Source organism: Ambystoma mexicanum, chromosome 4q (assembly GCF_040938575.1).
Source record: "Ambystoma mexicanum isolate Mex_15411 chromosome 4q, UKY_AmexF1_1, whole genome shotgun sequence".
Classification (NCBI taxonomy): domain Eukaryota; kingdom Metazoa; phylum Chordata; class Amphibia; order Caudata; family Ambystomatidae; genus Ambystoma; species Ambystoma mexicanum.
In genome coordinates, this window is record NC_090928.1 from 512,251,680 (window position 1) to 512,266,545 (window position 14,866).

Here is a 14,866-nt window from a genome sequence, read left to right on the forward strand (position 1 = left end):
TGGAGGGCTCCTGTGGCGGGACTCGGGATAGCAGTCGGCAGCTACGGGTTTCCTTCGGGTCAGCAGCACTTCGCGGTTTCAGCGCTTAGCAAACAGCACTGAAGCAGAACAATCGACGCCGGTAGAACTTCCTTGCTCACTCAGTCCTGCACTCTGGTGAGGGGACTCTGGATCTAGAGGTCTTGCTTTTGGAGGGTCCTTTTGAGGCTCCTGGAGCTTTTAGCCGGATTAGCTCTGCGGCAGACGTTGCACTCTATAAACAGTCGGCCCATGGCATTGGGCTTCTGCAACAACTGAGAGGCACAGCAAGTCAGGGATGGTGCACAAGAGGAGTAAGTCTCGGGGCTAGTTGGTCCCACTAACCCAAGGGGAGAAGTCGTTCAGTCCGGAGCTTCTCTGTCAAGGTGATAAATAAAGGAGGTCAGCAGAGCAGCAGGGCTTCAACGGGCAATTAAAGGTTCAGAAGGTTGCAGCAGGCTTCTCTTCTCAGTTTCTTCGTTGGATGTTTCTTCCAGTGGTCGACGGCCTGTAGTCCCAAGAACCTCACCTTTTAAGCAGGTTTCTCCCATCCCATTTATGCACAGCCTCGGCTGTCACAGCAGGGTGGCTGTCCTTGCAGGATAGCCAGAAGGCCAATCAAGATTAGTTTCATTCAGGCATTCCTAGAGACATAGGACAGGGGAGTTTCGGGACACTCCCTCACATCCTGTCCTTCCAGACACACTGGAGCCAAGAATGAAAATTCTCCCCAACACTCCGGAACAGCGACTTCTGCAGCATGGTAGTCTAAACGGAGCTGGCCAGCCAATGGGTGATCCAGGGGCACTTCCCAGGGCTCTTCTACACAGTACTCCGAGCCAACGTTGAGGGTGATTGTTCCCACCACCCCAAGGGTCAAAGCTCCTTCACAGGACCTCTGGAGATATACAAGACCAGGCTCTTCCAGGACAGCAGCAGAAGTAGGTCGCTGGACGTTATTCAAACGGGGTCGCTGGACGTTATTCAAACGGGGTCGCTGGACGTTATTCAAACGGGTACACAGTCTCCTTACACAGCTAGCAGCCGGACTGGATACTTGGCTCCTTCAGGTTTCTTCCAGGATCTCTCTGGAACGGATACAGGGGTCCTCTTATCCAAAAGGCAGGTAAGAGCTGAAACACACTAGCCAATGAGAGATCTGGCCCACACCCCAACAGTGGTCAAATCAGGCCCTCTGGTGGCACAGCTCATGCACACCATTCAGACGCACTGAAACCAGTTTATGGATTGGGACCAGACAGTCCCAACCCACTCCCTGGCAGCAAACATACATGTCACTGCAGTAGCCTGTGAAAAGCATCAACTTTCCCAGGCTTCGTCCTCACAGGTTATGAAAAAGGTTAAGTGACAAGATGGCCCAGAGGCAAACGAAAAACCTTGTGGCACAGCCATGTTTGGACACTAGCCACAGTACGTAGCCAAACACGGTAAACTCAGTAAGGCTAAGACAAAAGCACAAAACAGCAAAAAGTAACTGCTGCCTCTAGCTTGCCCCTTAGGCACACCTAAAGTAACCAAAGGTCCCGAGTGTTAGTCTTGGGCAAAACAAAGTGTAGCCCATTGTAAGATACATTGTACAATGATAAAAGAAATACCCAAAGTGATAATGTAACAAGACTAAAGCAAACTGTTTCCAAGTACTGACAGCTGAAGGACATGCCAGTTTCTCAGACAAATGAGCAAAAGCCAGTGCAGTGAAGCTGAAGGCTTGAATGCAATGCAAAAAGAGCAGGTCAGATTCAAAAATAAAAAGCAAAACGTTTGGAGTCAATACAATGGAGGGAAAGATACTGTAAAACTTTCGTAACTATTCCTAAGGTGGACAACTGTTTAGCATGCACACATCAGCCAATGTGTGAGGTCATTAGTGGCACTTAAAGATGCCTTTCACCGTATATACCTTGATAAAGACTACAAGGTTACCCTGCAAAGTTTGCACTTTATATGGACTGTTTAAAGCACTACATGTTAACGTATTTGTATACAGTTTTAGATGCAACAAGAACTCTACATGTCAGTGTTGGGCTGGAAGGAGTCCACATTTGATTTTAAATGAGTCCTAAGCATTTCACCTGCACATCAATCCTACATAGTTGTCAGTGTGGCTAAATGATTACATGAGTTTATTGCACGGACATGAACAAGTGTACAAAAGGCTTTTTCATTCAATAACATTTGTTCCAGAAAAAGGAAACCTGCAATATATGCAAAGCTCCATTTTTTTTAATGAGGTTTATTCCACATTCAGTAATTGTTTTAGTGCAATGGTTCACAAACTACATTCAAGGCAGATACATTTAACGTAAATATATTACTTAAAATTAATGTAATTCTAAAAATGCAGTCCTACTTCAATAGAAATGAACAAACAAGCAGCTTTAAGTAGAATCTTTTGTTCAAGAGAAAAACCATCCTCAATCTATGCATTAGAACTAGTAAAACCATCTCGAACTAAAAAAATCTCATGTTATGTGCAGGTAATTTCATTTCTTTCCAATCACATTTCGCAGGAGATTATGGACATCCAATTTAAAGATCTGGATTTAATCAATGAAGCAAGGCATGTTAAACATCCCTTATTATCAAACCATGTCACATTCTGTCTCATCCTTGGTACTGATTAGGATGCCGATTCTATAATCCTCACAAGTCCAGTCTGCATTTAATTCAGTTCAGTCTTAAGTAGTTAAAGCAACTGTTTTCAGTGGCAACTAATAACTACTGACCTATAGTGACACAGTTATACAATAGGCTTGTCAGGGCTAAAAAAAGGTCTTCCAGAGAAGATTAGGCCCTCAAGAGGTTTGAAGCAAGAATCAATGGTTCCTCTGTGCCAATGCTGCATTTCCAGCAGTGAAATGGAAAAAAGTGTACCACCATTAGCTATGCCTCATAAAGCTCCAATCCCCCTAAAAGAAAGTGGTTTAGTGTGCTACAAAATTTGACAGATTAAATGGACTTTACGTTTTGCACAAAGCACACTTAAAAAAAGGAAAACAGCATAGGGAAGTAGCTACACTGTTTTATGTCCCTACCTTTAAAACAGTAAAAAGGTTACTGAAACATTTGAAAACCGCTTAAAAATAAAATGTTTACAAAAAGCAGGAAAGGACAATAACTATATTGCAAAGAAACCCGGAAGCCTACTGTCAACTCCAAGAAGCACACCCCACAGACTCTTACCCCCCCCCACCCCCATTGTCCTCTGCTCCCTTCCTTTTCCGTTCCGCCCCTGCCCTCCCCCTTCTTCATCCTCTCCTCATTTCCTCCATGTAACTAGTGCCTAGCCACCCAAGGGTTTTGGGCGGCGCTAAATGCAAAAATAGAGCAACTCAGTATAATAATTTGAACACGTGCTGGCATACCTTTGCTGCTGGGGAGGATTATAACCAGGAGCTCGACTTTGCCATGTATCTGCAAAAGAAAGCACCAATAAATAAGATTGAAAAGAATGTACATCAAGAGCATACACAAGGAAGGGGGTTTAGCAGATCATCAAGGCACTCTAGGGGTAATTAGATCAATATTGACGATTTGATATTCCATAGCATAAAGTTAAATGTAATTCTATTTGATGGTAGTTCCATTTCACCATCATGGGCCTCTTCCTTACAAAGACAGACTATCTCCAAGTACACGCTGGTTCAGGAAACTCAATATTTACACTCGAGACATCAGTATGTTATCGGCAAAACAAAAAACAAAAACAGCACGATCTCACTTGGAAGACAACGTAAAACAAAAGTGGGGAAAAAATGCACAACATGTGCAAAGGAGAAAGTCTCTCCCCGAATCAACTGCAGGGAGCCAGTGACGGAGCATCCCTTATGATGTTATGTTATTTTGCATTTATATAGCGCCTTATATACCATTGGTATGGTCTGAAGGCGCTGGTAGGTTGAACGCCCTTAGGAACCGAAATTCAGGTCAGTAGCGAGAGTTAAGGTGCGTGTGAACACCGGTATGTGTGCAGCTGGTGCGGTATTCGTGTAATAGCTGCTTCTTAGCGGTAGGTGTGGTGGTTGAGAGATCTGGCGTATGTGTTCGTTCTGGCAGGATTTATCCAGACCTGTGGCTGTGTTAGGCCTGAGGAGAACGCCTGGCTGTGGGGGGGGTGGGGGGTAACCAGCAATGTTTACTTAGAATGGTGGAGTGTGCGGCGGATGTTGGTATGAGAACAGTTATACCAAATGGTGTCATAGTATCTCTGCGTTTACCCCAGGCGCCCCTCTCCCTCTGCAACCCCCCACATTAGGGGGCATGGAGGAGAGGAGGCGAGCGGGGGACCAAAACTGTTCTGCCGGTGCTGTTTTAATAAAGCAGCTCCCCCATGGCAGATTGCTGGAGCCCAGCAATCTGCCATGGGGGAGCCGCGTTATTAATGCAGCACCGGTCCCCCCTGCGCCCCTCTGCAACCCCCCACATTAGGAGGCATGGGGAGAGGAGGCGAGCAGATTTTGGGATTCTGAAAAATTGAATAGTAATGCTGTTGATGAAGGCAACGCTTTCAGCGGGAAAAGCAGAATAAATTCTGTTTCTTCTTGAAGCCCATCTACAAATCATTTGAAGCACTAAGAAGTTGATTTACCTAAAAATCCTTACAAAATGTATGATATATTTCATTCAAATTTATCATATTGTGATGATCATTACTGCTCTGCTCTAATGATCCTTACCTCTTTCAAGAATTTACTCTGAAGAAGTATCCTAGTGTGCAGGGCACGGGAATCTTATTCTTGGAGATCATTTGTGACTTTTTTGTATTTACAATTTTTGTGCTAGTTGTCTTCTCCCCTGCACCTTTATACTTCTAAAATGTCTTTACCACCTTAAGCAATACTTTCTTTTTTTCTTAACAAGTGGTGTGCAATTTGTACAACTCATTTTTTGCAGCTTTACTCCCCCACCCCATGCCCCATGAAGGGGAGCTTTGGAGGAGGGTTGATGTTGGCATAGCCGATGCGTTCCCATTATTAGAAGATGCTCTTGAGGAGACGGAGTATGATCTTTCATGTGTTTCTGAAGTAATTGGAAACCATTTAAATGCTCTCAGAACCAGTCTCGAAAAGTACTTTCCTGACAATTGCAACATGAATGACTGGGTGGTTCAGCCTTTCCTAGCTGACGTAGGATCCCATCTCCCAATACAACTCCAGGAGGAACTAATGGAGCTCCAAAGTGACCGCCTACTAGAGGGCCAATTCAGAAAATTGTCTTTGGGTGCATTTTGGCAACATGTGCCTGCAGAGTTTCCAACTTTATCGAAATGTGCAGTCAATGTACTGTTACCTTTCAGCACCTCATACCTGTGCGAAATTGGGTTCTCTGCACTTGCAGTCCTAAAGACAAAATATCGGTCAAAGCTGGAGGTGGAAGAAAGCCTGCGGTTGGCTATTGGAAAAATTGAACCCAATATTGACAGGCTGGCTGGTGAAAGGCAGGCCCACCCTTCACACTAGTTCTCCAGTATGCCACTGCCCAACTTGCAAGTGACAGCATTGACAGTACGTTGTTGTACTTGAGAAACAAATTGTTACAGCACTTGCATAGCAAATGTTACTACAGGACAGCAATATTGGGCGTTTTCGTGAAATAAATATCCAACACTATTTTTAGTTGAGTCCTCTGTATTGTAGCAAAATCGGAATGCTTGGTTCACAAATATTTGTCCTCTAATCTGATTTGAATCATTGCAAGCAATGATTTTGAAACAACGTGGTGTTTGGCATTCACTCCTTTAGGGGCACCATTCTACTCCAGCGCGCGATAACCGTTCGCAACCGAGTACAATTTTGGAGTCCATGTTTATAGGGGGGCCTGGGCCGGAGAAATCTTTCTTGGGGGGGGGCTCGGGCTCAAAAAGTTTGAAGACCACTGCTCTAGGAGTTTGTCCGCTTTATCCCCTCGCGTGCATTACACCTTCGTCTGATCCCCGCACTCACCCGCTCCACGCACTCATCCATTCTATGCATGTATGAATCCGCTCCCCGCCCTCATCCGCTCCGCACTCATCCATTCTATGCATCTATGAATCCGCTCCACGCCCTCATCCGCTTCCCGTGCTCCCCGCCCTCATCCATTCTATGCATCTATGGATGCACTCGCCACCCTCCCCGCCCTCCTCCGCTCCCCACACTCATCTATTCTATGCATCTATGAGTCAGCTCCGCGCACTCATCCACTTTATGCACTCGTGCTTTCCACGCATTCAACAGTATTATCCGGTCCATCTATTCATCTTTACACTCCTCTGTTCTGTACACTCGCTCCGCACTATACACTCGCTCCGCACTATACACTCGCTCCGCACTATGCATTTGCCGGGTCTGCACATTCATCTGTTCCAGCGATCTACGCACTTCCGCACTCATCCGCTAACCACACATGCGCTCTACATACTCGTCTGCTCTACATGCTCATCCGGTTTACGCTCATCCGTTCTGCACAATACATTCATCTGTTTTACGCACTCCTGCGTTCTACTCGCTTCTCTGTATTTACGCACTCGTCCGCTCTACACACCCAGCCGCTCTACACACTCCGCTCAACAAGTTCATCCATTCTATACACTCATCCGATCTACAAACTCATTCATTTTAGACACACATTCAAACTATATAGTCATCTGTTCTTCCACTCAGACATTCTTCCACTCGGCGCATTCATCTGTTCCACACGCTTCATCCATTAGAACTATTTCATCCACACCATTCACTTCGTTCACTCCTCATGCATTATGTCCATTTCAGGAATTTAAATCTCTTTACTGTTTCCGTATGATTTACTTTTATTAACCATTTCACTGCTTTGATCTACTTTACTCGTTTAACTCCGGTTGCCATTCTAGTTTATATTCGTGATTATTGGCTTTCAATTTCTCGCGTAAGGTAGTTTGTTGGATTGAGTTATTGAGATGCTGTTAGTCTGTTTGGGTTAGTTTGGTAAAGGATGGTTTTAGGGGAAGTTCCAGGTTTTCAGCAGTTTGCGGAAAGACGTTAAATCCTCAGTTAGGCGGATGTGGGGTGGGAGTGAGTTCCATAGTGTGGGGGGGGCCAAGGCTGAGAAAGATGATCCGCCTAACCTGACTGAGTTTGTTTTCGATACGACTAGGAGGCCAGCTGAGCTTAATCTTAGGGTGCGTGGGGGTTGATAGGGTTTTAGCTTGTCTTGAAGATAGTCCGGTTTTATGCAGTGCTTGATGGGAGATGCATAAGGTTTTGAAAGTCACCCTTCGGGCTACTGGGAGCCAGTGCAGCGTCTTAAGAGCTGGGGAGATGTGATCCCTTGGGCCGAGCACGAGTAGCAATTTGGCTGCCGCGTTTTGTGCCCTTTGGAGTTTATTCAGTTGGTACGCGTGGACTCCGAGGTATAGGGGGTTTGCGTAGTCCAGTCTTGATATAACGATTTATTGGACCGCAGAGAGTCTGTTGGGAAAGGAGAGGTATGGGAAGATGTGCCTAAGGGTTTTAAGGTGGTAGTGGCAGGACTTTGAGACGTTGACTTGGCACGAGTGTTAAGTCAGAGTCTAGGGTGCATCCAAGATTTTTCACTGAGTTGGAGGGGGTCGGAGAGTTGCCCATGGCGGATGGCCAGGGTAGTGGGTGCGGAAGAAGTTTGGCGTTACCACATACCACGATTTCTGTTTTGGAGGGGTTTAGCAAGAGGTGGCTTTGGGTCATCCAGAGTTCTATGTCATGGAGACAGGAGGCCAGGTCGGGAGTTGGGTTTTGCGTTAAGGATTTTTAGAATTAGTTGAGTCATTGGCGTAGTTGTAACAGGATGTTGTGTGAACGAATTATTGGTGGGAGGGTGATCAAGTAGAGATTGAACAGGAGGGCGGATAGGCATGCTCCTTGTGGGACTCCCGTGTCAACTGGTCATGCTTGGGAGGTATAGGTGGAAAGTATCGTTATTTGGTACCCATCTTTGAGGAATGAAGCTATCCATTTAATAGCGGTTCCACAAATTCCTAGGGAGTGGAGACGGTCTAGTAGGATTGTGTGATTGATAGGTCAAGAAGGATTAGAGCAGCGCATCCCACGGAATCTGCTGTCATTTTAGGGTCATCCCAGATCGAGGTTAGGGTGGTTTCAGTTCCGTTACGGGCTCTGAAACCTGATTGGGCGGGGTCTAGGAGATTGTTGGCTTCAACAAAAGCATTTAGTTGGGAGTAGGCGGTTCGGTCAATGAGTTTTGCAAGGAACCTGGTATTTGAGATGGGGTGGTAGATTTTGGGTTCTAGGGGGTCAAGGGAAGGTTTTTTAATTAGAGGTTTGACATGAACCGTTTTGAGTGCGTTGGGAAAGATACCAGAGGAGAGGGAGGCATTTATGATGGATCTTGCGTGTTCTCCTGCGCAGGTGGATGCAAACGTTTCTTTGAGGGTTGTGGCTGGGCAAGGGTCTAGCGGCAAGCCAGATGGTTTGCGGGCAAATAGAAGTTTGAGAAATTGCTCTGGGGATATTGGACTAAAGGATTCGAACGTTGGTTGCATAGTGGTAGCGGCTGGTGGGCTAGTCGGCATGGGGGTCGAATTGCCTGGTGGGTGTAAGATCCAGTTTGGTGGTTAGAGCATTTTGTTCTTTCGAGAGCCGTGGTGTAAAAGTGGAGGGAGAGAGTCGCACAGTGATTGTGAGGTCGGGACGGACGTGGTGCAAGCTGGGTTGGTGAATTTGAGATGATTTTGTGGAGTTCTTTGCTTGGGTTTTTGCAGTTTAGGATTCGGGAGTTGTAGTGGGCTTTTTTTGCTTTCCGGATTTCGGCCTTGTACTAATAAAGCTGTCGGGCCACAGTGGCCCTGGTCTCCTGGGTTTTGTCTTTCTGCCATTTGCGTTCTAGGTATTTATATAGTTGTTTAGTGGTTTTCAACTTAGGAGTGAACCATCTGGGGAAGAGGCCACGGCGGGTTGATGGTTTGCAAGGGGGTATGAGCCGTATCAGAGGTACGTTGAGCCATGAGTCAAATGCTTCAGGGGTAAGTTGTTCATTGAGTTGGCAGGTAGGTGGTGGAGACTGGAGGGGTGTGTCGGCTAGGTCCGGGACGATTATTCCTTTTTCCAGCATTTGCATAGATTCAGAGGTTCAGATTCAAGTACCGGAAGGGGGTCGGGTGAGCGAATGGCGAACGAGAGAATAAAGTGATCGGACCAGATGATTAGAGGGGTGGGGGTTTAAATTAATCAGGGTGTCGGAGCTAAAGATGGCCGGAGTGGAAGGAGGTGGAGGCGGAGAGGGTGAAAGCTGCAGAGGGAGCGGGGGAAAGGTGGGTGATGATCGATGGGAATAGTGGGCGAGCAAGAAAAATGGCGGTTTCGGGCGGGATTGGGTGGCTGGGTGTGTTAGGATCAGGTTTGGGGGATTTGAGAGTGGGGTGTGGGCGGTTAGGAGTTTCAGTTGCGGTTGGTGAGAAATCGAGGGAGGGGTTTCAGGAAGGGTGAGGCCACAGGGGAAGGAGGTGGTGGGTCGAGACAGGGGAGGCGAAGAGTGCTGAGAGATTGAGGGGGACCAGGTATGCTTCCTCTTTAGTCTCTTTGTTGCGATTGGAGTGAGGGGGAATCGGAGGGGGAGAGGGATGTGGCTTTGGTTCTTGCTAGTGCTAGGCATGCGGTTTTTAGAGAAGGGAAAAGGTGCGGTCGGGGGGAAGGTGGTGGGGGTTTGTAGGCAAGGCGGGGGGGGTGGATGATTGCAGGGCGGGGTGTGCATGGTATGATAGTGAGGGGAGCGGGCATGGTTAACGTTGACTGGTTGGTGGTGGGAGGAGTGGCGTTAGGGTGGTTGGCTCGCCATCGTGCTCCTCTGGCTTGGTGTTTGGAGAGGGAAATGGTAGGGAATGTGAAGGGGGTGGGATGCTTTGGGAAGGGGGACGGGAAGGAAGGGAGAACAGGGAGTGGGGACGGTCCACGGTGGTCGTTTCCGACAAGCTCTGGTGGAGTGGGTGTACTCATGCTTGGTACAGGCTTTTAGGTGGAATTTAGGAGGGCTTTCCAATTCTAGTTTTTAAATTCAGAGGGGGCACACTTCCAAGTTCAGTTTGCACAGAGATATTAGACTATTAGGTACACTTCTAGATTCAACTGTACACAGCAATGGTATCAAGCTATTAGGTACTATTAGGTATGCTTCTAAATTCAACTGCACACAGAGGTGGTATTCAGTCTACCTCTAGGTAGAATTTTGTATAGAGATATTAGGTCAATCTCTAGATTCAGTTTTGTATAGACAGGATATTAGACTATTAAGCACACTTCTCTCAATTTATACAGGGAGGGCATTAGGCATGAATCTAAAATTAACTTTGTACAGAGAGGTCATCAGGGAGCTTAGTCTGTTCAACCAGGCACGGTATTAGACTATTAGGATATTCGGCCCACTTCTAAATTCAACTTCTACAGAGAGGCTATTGGGCGCCCTTCTACATTTAACTTTCTCTCATAAGCTATTGGGGATACTTCTAAATGCAGATTTCACAAAGTCTATTGGGCACACTTCTATATTCAACTTTCACAGAGATGCCATTGGGTACACTCCTAAATTCGGCTTCTAAATTCAACTTTCACCTTGAAGCTATTGGGCATACTTCTAAATTCACAGAGGTTATTGGGCAGACTTCTAAATTCAGCTTTCAATGAGCACACTTCTAAAATCAACTTTCAATGGGCACAATTCTAAATTCAGCTTTTCAATGAGCGGCTATTGGGCGCACTTCTAAATTCGGTTTCTAAGTGCACTTCTAGATTCAACTTTCCACAGAGGGGGCATTGGGCACATTTCTAAATTCAACTTTCACAGAGGGGCTTCTATTGGGTACACTTCTAAATTAACAGAGGTTATTGGGCACAACCTTTCAACTTTTAAATGCACTTCGAAGTCCAACTTTCACCTAGAAGCTATTGTGAACGCTTCTAAATTCAATTTGCACAGGAGGCTATTGGGCACACTTCTAAAATCAACTTTCAATGGGCACAAAATCTAAATTCAGCTTTCAATGAGCAGCTATTGGGCACACTTCTGAATTAAACTTTCAATGAGCGGTTGTTGGGCACACTTCTAAAAGCACTTCCAATGAGCGGTTATTGGGCACAATTCTAAATGCAACTTTCAATGAGCTGCTATTGGGCACAATTCTAAATTCAATTTTCACTGAGCAGCTATTGGGCATACTTCTAAAAGCAACTTTCAATAAGCAGCTATTGGGCACACATCCGAAATGTTGAATGGTTGAGTGGTTGAGTGGTAGGGTAGAATGTAGAGAAGTAATTGCTTCTGTCCCCGCCCTTGCCACACTTACTTGTTGGTGGCTTCTTGCTTCTCCTGCGGATAACTGCAGATACGACCTGTCGCCGTCTCAGTGGGAGGCGTCCTTTGCCTCAGGTCCTTAGCCGATGGGCTGCCGGGCAGAGGGCTGCCCTGGCAGGACTAGCAATGAAAGGGGGACCCTCCTGCTAGGACCAATAGGGGGCGGTGGGCGGGACAAGGGGAGGGCTGAAAGGAAGCGTGAAGCAGGGGAATGGCAGGGGATGCGGACTAAGGGGCACACGGACGAATTTACAGGTACTGGGCCAAGATAAATAAAAGGAGCAGTTTAGGGTCGATTCACTTGCTCAGTCCTCACGGATGGCAAGAAGGAGCGGTAGCACCGGAACAGAGGAAACCCCTATGAATGCTGGGCCAATGAGGGAGCAGGTGGGTGGGACTAAGGGAACCAGGAAGCGGGGACTGCAAGCAGGGCCTGCGGGAGGGAAGGATCGGGGCGTTTGGGCAAAATGGGCAGCAAAATGGAGGCTGGTTTCAAAAGGAAAATAAACTCAGTCTGAGAAGGAAGGAAGCGAGGGAGGAGTCCAAAACTCTGCAGTCCTTTGTCTTTCACCTTGCCTGAAAGGAACAAACTCGGGGGGCGGGGGGGGGTCTGGCTGTCCTGACTGGTAAGCCAGACCACCCCTTGCTGTAAAATGCGGAGTGCGCGCAGAGGCTGTGCTGTAGTTTATTCCAAAATTGCAGTTTGCTAATATACGAGGAATCGGAGAAAAACTTTTTGATTTGCATCCACACAATCCTTCGATCACACGTCTGTAACTCTATACAGGGAAATGTCTACTTAAAATGCTTTGTGATCTCTCACAAGGGCACAACCAGCCAATGTTCATGAACAACAAGGATTATACCATGGTGGAGAAGAAAGTGAAACATTTCATCTGTGCGAGAAAAGCACCAATTTTCTGCCAGTGTGGCAAGCATACTCACTTTGATAATTGCCACTGAAGTCCTTGTCTGTGAATAACCCAAGGACTGCACTTTTTTCGCTGGGATTCTTTTGATTAAAGCCACTCTTCTCCAGGTTTGTGGGGGTGGGGGCCTGCATCAGTCCCTACTGCCCAAAGCTTAAAGAATTGTGTTTCGCGCCTTGAAACACGATTCCACCAGGCACTGCACAGATGAGTGAGGCCCTGCACTAGACCCTCCTGGGTTCCATTTTTTTAGGATTGAGAGGCCCGGTGTGCCTACTGGTACCGGCACCCACGTGGTTCTTCCTCCCAGTTCCCCTTCACTTCCCATATTCATCCCCTCCCGCCTCCCGCCTCCCAGACCACCCCCTCACCCCGATTGGCTCACTCTATACTATTAAAGCCAACTCCCCAGGGCAGCCCCCGCGGCTAAGGGCCCCTAGGCAAAGGCCGGCTCCAACAGAGGCGGCTCCACAAAGTGTCTGCAGGTGTCAGCAGGGGAAGCCAGTGAAGCCAGCTGTCAACAGACACCAACAAAAACTAAGTGTTGCAGGGGTGGAGTGTAGAGCAATTACTCTACTCCAGAAAGCCCCCGCCACTCTACCTTACCTCCATAACATAATCTGTCAGACTTAAACCATGCATACTTAGAAAGATTTGTGAACATCAGCTTTAATCTGTAAAGGACAGAATTGTAAATGTTGCCTTGCACATACTTGTCAATGTCAACAAGTGCCACACCTAGAGAGAATTGTGAACATTGGCCTGCGCCGCATCTAGATAGGCCTCTGAATTTTAGCATGTGCCACCTTAAATGGAAATTTTGAACTCCAGCCTGTGCCGCATCTAGATAGGATTGCGAATGTTAGCATGTGCCACATTTAGCTGGAACTGAAATGTTGCCATGTGCCACACTTCGAACTGAGAACATTAGCCTTCACCGTTTCTAGACAGGATAGTGCACTCACAAATGTTAGCATGTGCCACATTTCGACGGAACTGTGTAGGTCAGCATGTTAAAAGTCATAGCCCACTAACCAATATAAGCTCAAACTCTCTGCATACTTATATCACTGAAGAACTCCACCAACCATCTCTCGCAAAAGCCGCACGCACACAACACTGCAACACAAGCTGCACAAGCAGCACACGCGGACTGACACCGATCCAATCCTTCCACCAAAGCTCAGCACCCGGTGTCCGAGTTGAAGCTGCCAACAGTATACCATCCATCTCTCTATCCTACTCCCCCCCCCCCCCTTCACCTTACTAACTCATCCCACCTTCCCTTTTGCAGATCCACCGGAGCGCCTGGGGACCAATTCCGTTGGTGACGGTGCGCTATATAAATACTGATAACATAACAAATGCCTTATATCAAATTACTTCCCCTCTCTGTAATTCTGTCTGAAGTGCCTTCCACCGATCCGTCATCTTAGACACCACATATTTTAAAAGCAGCAGAGGTAGGATATAATCAAAGGGACAAGCTGGTGGCAGCAGTTACTTTTAGCCATTGTTTTGTGCATTTTGATTAAGCCTTACTGCATTTGGCCAACTACTGTGACTTATGTCCAAACATGGCCGTACCACAAGGTTGTTGATCTCTCGGCCATCTCGTCAACAACCCTTACAGACCTGTAAGGACAGGAAAATCCTTATACAAACCTCCCAGTGCCAGCAGAGGTTTCTTGTGGGCTACTGCAGGGCAATGTGTGCTGCCAGGAAGTGGATTGGGAGAGTCTGGTCCCAATCCACAAACTGGTTTGCGTGTCTGAATGGTATGCATGTGCTGAGCCTGATTGGACTACTGCTGGTGTGTGCGGGCAAAGACTGGCTAGTGGGTGTTTTATATGAAAATCTTACCCAACAATGAAATCTTCCTGACCTACGTCAACCCCAAAACTGACTGGGTAAGGAACAATGTATTACCTGTAACTATTGTTACCCAGCATGGGTCTGGCATGGATTCACATGCTCATTAATATTCCCCGTCAGGCTGGGAATCCTGGGTCATACTGCCCCCAGCCAATGACTGCCCTCTACCTAAGCCCCTCTGGCAGCCATTGTCATGATGCCCGCTCCCGGGGAGCCGGTTCAAGCCCTGCGTCCCCAAAAGCGGACATCCAGTCCCCAAGGAAGGACCCAGCAACCCCATATAGGGGCCCTTTGGACAGTGTCCTGGCGCCTATGGCGCCAGGCTCATAAAAGATCAGTCCTGGCGCCATAGGCGCCAGGCTCATTATGGGAGTGCTTGGGTGCACTTACCTGATGCAGACCATGCTGCAGGATCCCGGCCTCCTTGAGGCCTGAAAGGAACTACTTTACCTGTGGGACTAATTTACCATCCGGGCGTGGTCGGGGAAGGATACATACCTGGAACTTCTTCCAAGGCTATTTAAACCCCACCCGAACAGCCACACATGCTTCGCGTTGTTCTACATCTAGCAGCTGGACGCTCACCGTGTCTGCTCCTGCATCCTGACTTCTGCCACACCTGCCAGCATCCTGGATCACCTGCAAAGGAAGAGAAGAAGAGAACAGAACAAGGAAAAGTCCTTACCTGCTAAATCCGCATCCCAGAGACATCTCGCCGACAATCCTGA

General features: G+C 47.3%; 1 protein-coding gene across 1 annotated transcript in view; it reads right to left on the reverse strand.

Moving 5' to 3' along the window:
• XRN2 (5'-3' exoribonuclease 2) overlaps positions 1–14,866 on the reverse strand; it is a 376,513-nt gene that overhangs the window by 31,299 nt on the left and 330,348 nt on the right. Inside the window, exon 28 of the mRNA XM_069608066.1 lies at positions 3,405–3,453. Coding sequence (XP_069464167.1) covers positions 3,405–3,453 — 49 coding nt within the window. The remainder of the gene's footprint in view (positions 1–3,404; positions 3,454–14,866) is intronic.